General features: G+C 37.2%; 1 protein-coding gene across 1 annotated transcript in view; it reads right to left on the bottom strand.

Annotated features, from left to right (window-relative positions):
• Nucleotides 1-2,157, bottom strand: part of LOC106344881 (zinc finger protein WIP5-like) — a 14,403-nt gene extending 12,246 nt beyond the window's left edge. The window contains exon 1 of the mRNA XM_013784178.1: nucleotides 1,573-2,157. Within this exon, the coding sequence (XP_013639632.1) occupies nucleotides 1,573-2,139 (567 nt within the window). The 5' untranslated portion in view covers nucleotides 2,140-2,157. The remainder of the gene's footprint in view (nucleotides 1-1,572) is intronic.
• Nucleotides 2,158-2,720: the final 563 nt, after the last annotated feature.

Raw genomic sequence — 2,720 nt, forward strand, 5'->3', positions numbered from 1 at the left:
TTTCAAACAAAATTAATAGGTGGAAGTCCAATGTTCCCTTCAGTTGTGATTCAGATTTTTAAAGCTGAACTTTCCGTGCAATGATCCAATCACCAAATGTTCATATGAAGGAACAAACACAAAAAATGACTGAAACAAGGAAGCTATAACGTCAAAGAGGATATAAGTAAGTGAGTTCATTCGAACTTCTGCTCATTGAAAGTTAGAGTCTTTCCCAAAGCTTCAGCGGAGATTCTATAGGCTTAGGTGGTGGTAATGAAGTCACAACACGATCTGACTACGGTGTTGCGTTTTGTTGCCGCCATTGCTATTTTTGTCCACCGTAAGATCCTCCAACTGAGAAACACAAGAACATTCCAAAACTTAAAACGGGATTCTTCAATATTGCAAAAAGATTGATACTTTTTAACAAATTAATATAGATTTCACGAAAAGATTACAAATTTAACAAACTAATATATTCGGGGCCATGAGTAGGTGGAAGAGGACCATATTAATCAACTTCGTTGTTTCTTTGCTATCATAAGCAAAGCGACTCTTCGTATGGCGATTCCAAACACCACACATGTTGATAACCCATCCAAAGAAAGAGATAGCAAAGAGGGATTTCAAAGAGATCCTCCTTCGCAACTATCTGAGGGTTTCGACGGTGGTCTTGAGACTGAAGGTGGAGAATTTAGAGTAGTCAATCAAGGAGTAATAAGTGTAGGAGGAGACGGCTGAGGAAGAGAGTGGAAGAAGGAGACGGCGAAGATAGAGTTCGAGGAGATCGTCCTCCGCCGCTGCTTAAGGGATTTGACGGTGGAGGGTTTTGAGTATGGGATTCAGGAAAAATAATCGGTGTGGGAGGAGACGGTTGAAAAGTAACAGGAAAAGAAGAAGGAGGAGATATGGGATAAGTGGTTGGCGGCGGAGGAGGGGAACATGGTGTGGTGGAAGGAGGAAAAAATATGATTTTTATAATTGCTTAAAGAAAGAAGGATATGATTGAAATTTCATGTTTTTTTTTTTTGTAACAAAGGAAAAGTTTGACAAAGTGTCTCGGTAGTAACAATTATTCTGATATGAAATTAAAAATATGAAAAGTGACTTTGGATGTAAATGTTTCTATTTATATCTAATATTTTATTGGGTTTTATGAGTTCACAAAAATCAAGAGAGACAATAAAGATGGAGGTGGACTAAGCATTTTTCAGGGTTATAAAAATTCAGTCTGACATAAAGACTGTTGGTTAAAGAAGATCTTCTGACTTATGGTAAGTGGATCTTTACATAGGCACAATCATTCAACACCCTGAAATCGATTTGACGTCTACCATCAAATTTGTAAAAGAGTTAATTGTTCTCGAGTTACTAAAAATATCACGGCAGAGTAGGAGTAATTGCTAAAACTACTTGATAGTTACAACTATTAGATATACACCTAAATATCCATAAATCAATAACGAGTTTGTATATGTTTTTATTAGACCCACCAAAAAGTCTATGAACTAATTAAAATCCGTTTTCAATAACACGAAGTCAAATCTTGAAATGAGTTATTATTTGATTCTTAAATCAATGGAGTAGTACCTGCATGTTGTTGTATCTGTTGAATGTCTTGAAGCAAAGAGGACAAGAAAACTGTGTAGGACCAATCAAAATCTGAGCAGGAGTAGGGATCCAATAATTATGACCTCTGTATAAATCTCCATGATGATCATCATCATCATGAAGGTGGGACTCGACTGTGACCTCCACTTCTTGGTCATGATCTTGATCTTGCTCCTCGGTGGTTGCCTCAGGAGCAATATAGCTCCCACCAGCCCCGTAGTTTGGTAACCCTAGATGAAGATCCACGGTTACATCATGAAAGTTTGAAGAGGTAGTGTGATCTGTGTTCAAGAAACAGGTTTGATCTTGTTGTTCTTGGTGCCTTATGGGACTTAAGCTAAGAAGGGGAAGAGCTTCTCTGAGCGGTGGTGAGTAGTTAGGGAAAATGGAGGTAGTGGTAGTAGGAGACATGTAATTAGGGTTTGTGGTATCAGGGTGATAGAAGCTATTTTGAGAGTTGTAAATGTAAGAGAGAGGAGTGGAATAGTTGAAGTTTGTATTGTCAAATCCATTGTTGAAGAGATTAGAACAAGCTGGATTAGACATGACTTCGAGGATAGAAGACAAAGAAGAAGAAAGACACCGTAGCTATGGTTGATGGGTTTGTGCTAGAGAGAGAGAGAGGAGATAGGGATGTTAGTTTGAGTGCGTATATATAATATATGGGTGTGTGAGTGTATATATTATATATTTATGTAACGTTTGAGATGTGACGAAGCGGTGGAAAATGTTCATGATGATAAAGAAAGGGTACGGAGAGGGAAGTAGGGTGAAAAGACCCAAGTAGAAAGAAGAAAGTTGAAGAGGCAAAAAAGAAACTAAACAAACTATCTTTGGGACTCGCACAATGGTGTGTCTATGGATGTACGAAGTCAAATATATTTAGGTTCTTGTACTTCAAGAACTAGGGTGACAAAAATGTACTTAAGTGGCTTAAATTAGGTAAAAATCTGGTGTATGGTGTTTAATCATTTATGATTTTTCAAAAGAATTTGTATTTGGTATGATAATTAGAAATGTTTTACGGTTACCCATAATGTAAAAAACATATGTGTAGATTCTTTTGAAGTTAGCTTAACCGGAGAAATCTGAACAAAGGCATCTAAAGTTTTCTTTGAAGCCAGCTG

The sequence above is a fragment of the Brassica oleracea genome, chromosome C5 (assembly GCF_000695525.1).
Source record: "Brassica oleracea var. oleracea cultivar TO1000 chromosome C5, BOL, whole genome shotgun sequence".
NCBI lineage: Eukaryota > Viridiplantae > Streptophyta > Magnoliopsida > Brassicales > Brassicaceae > Brassica > Brassica oleracea.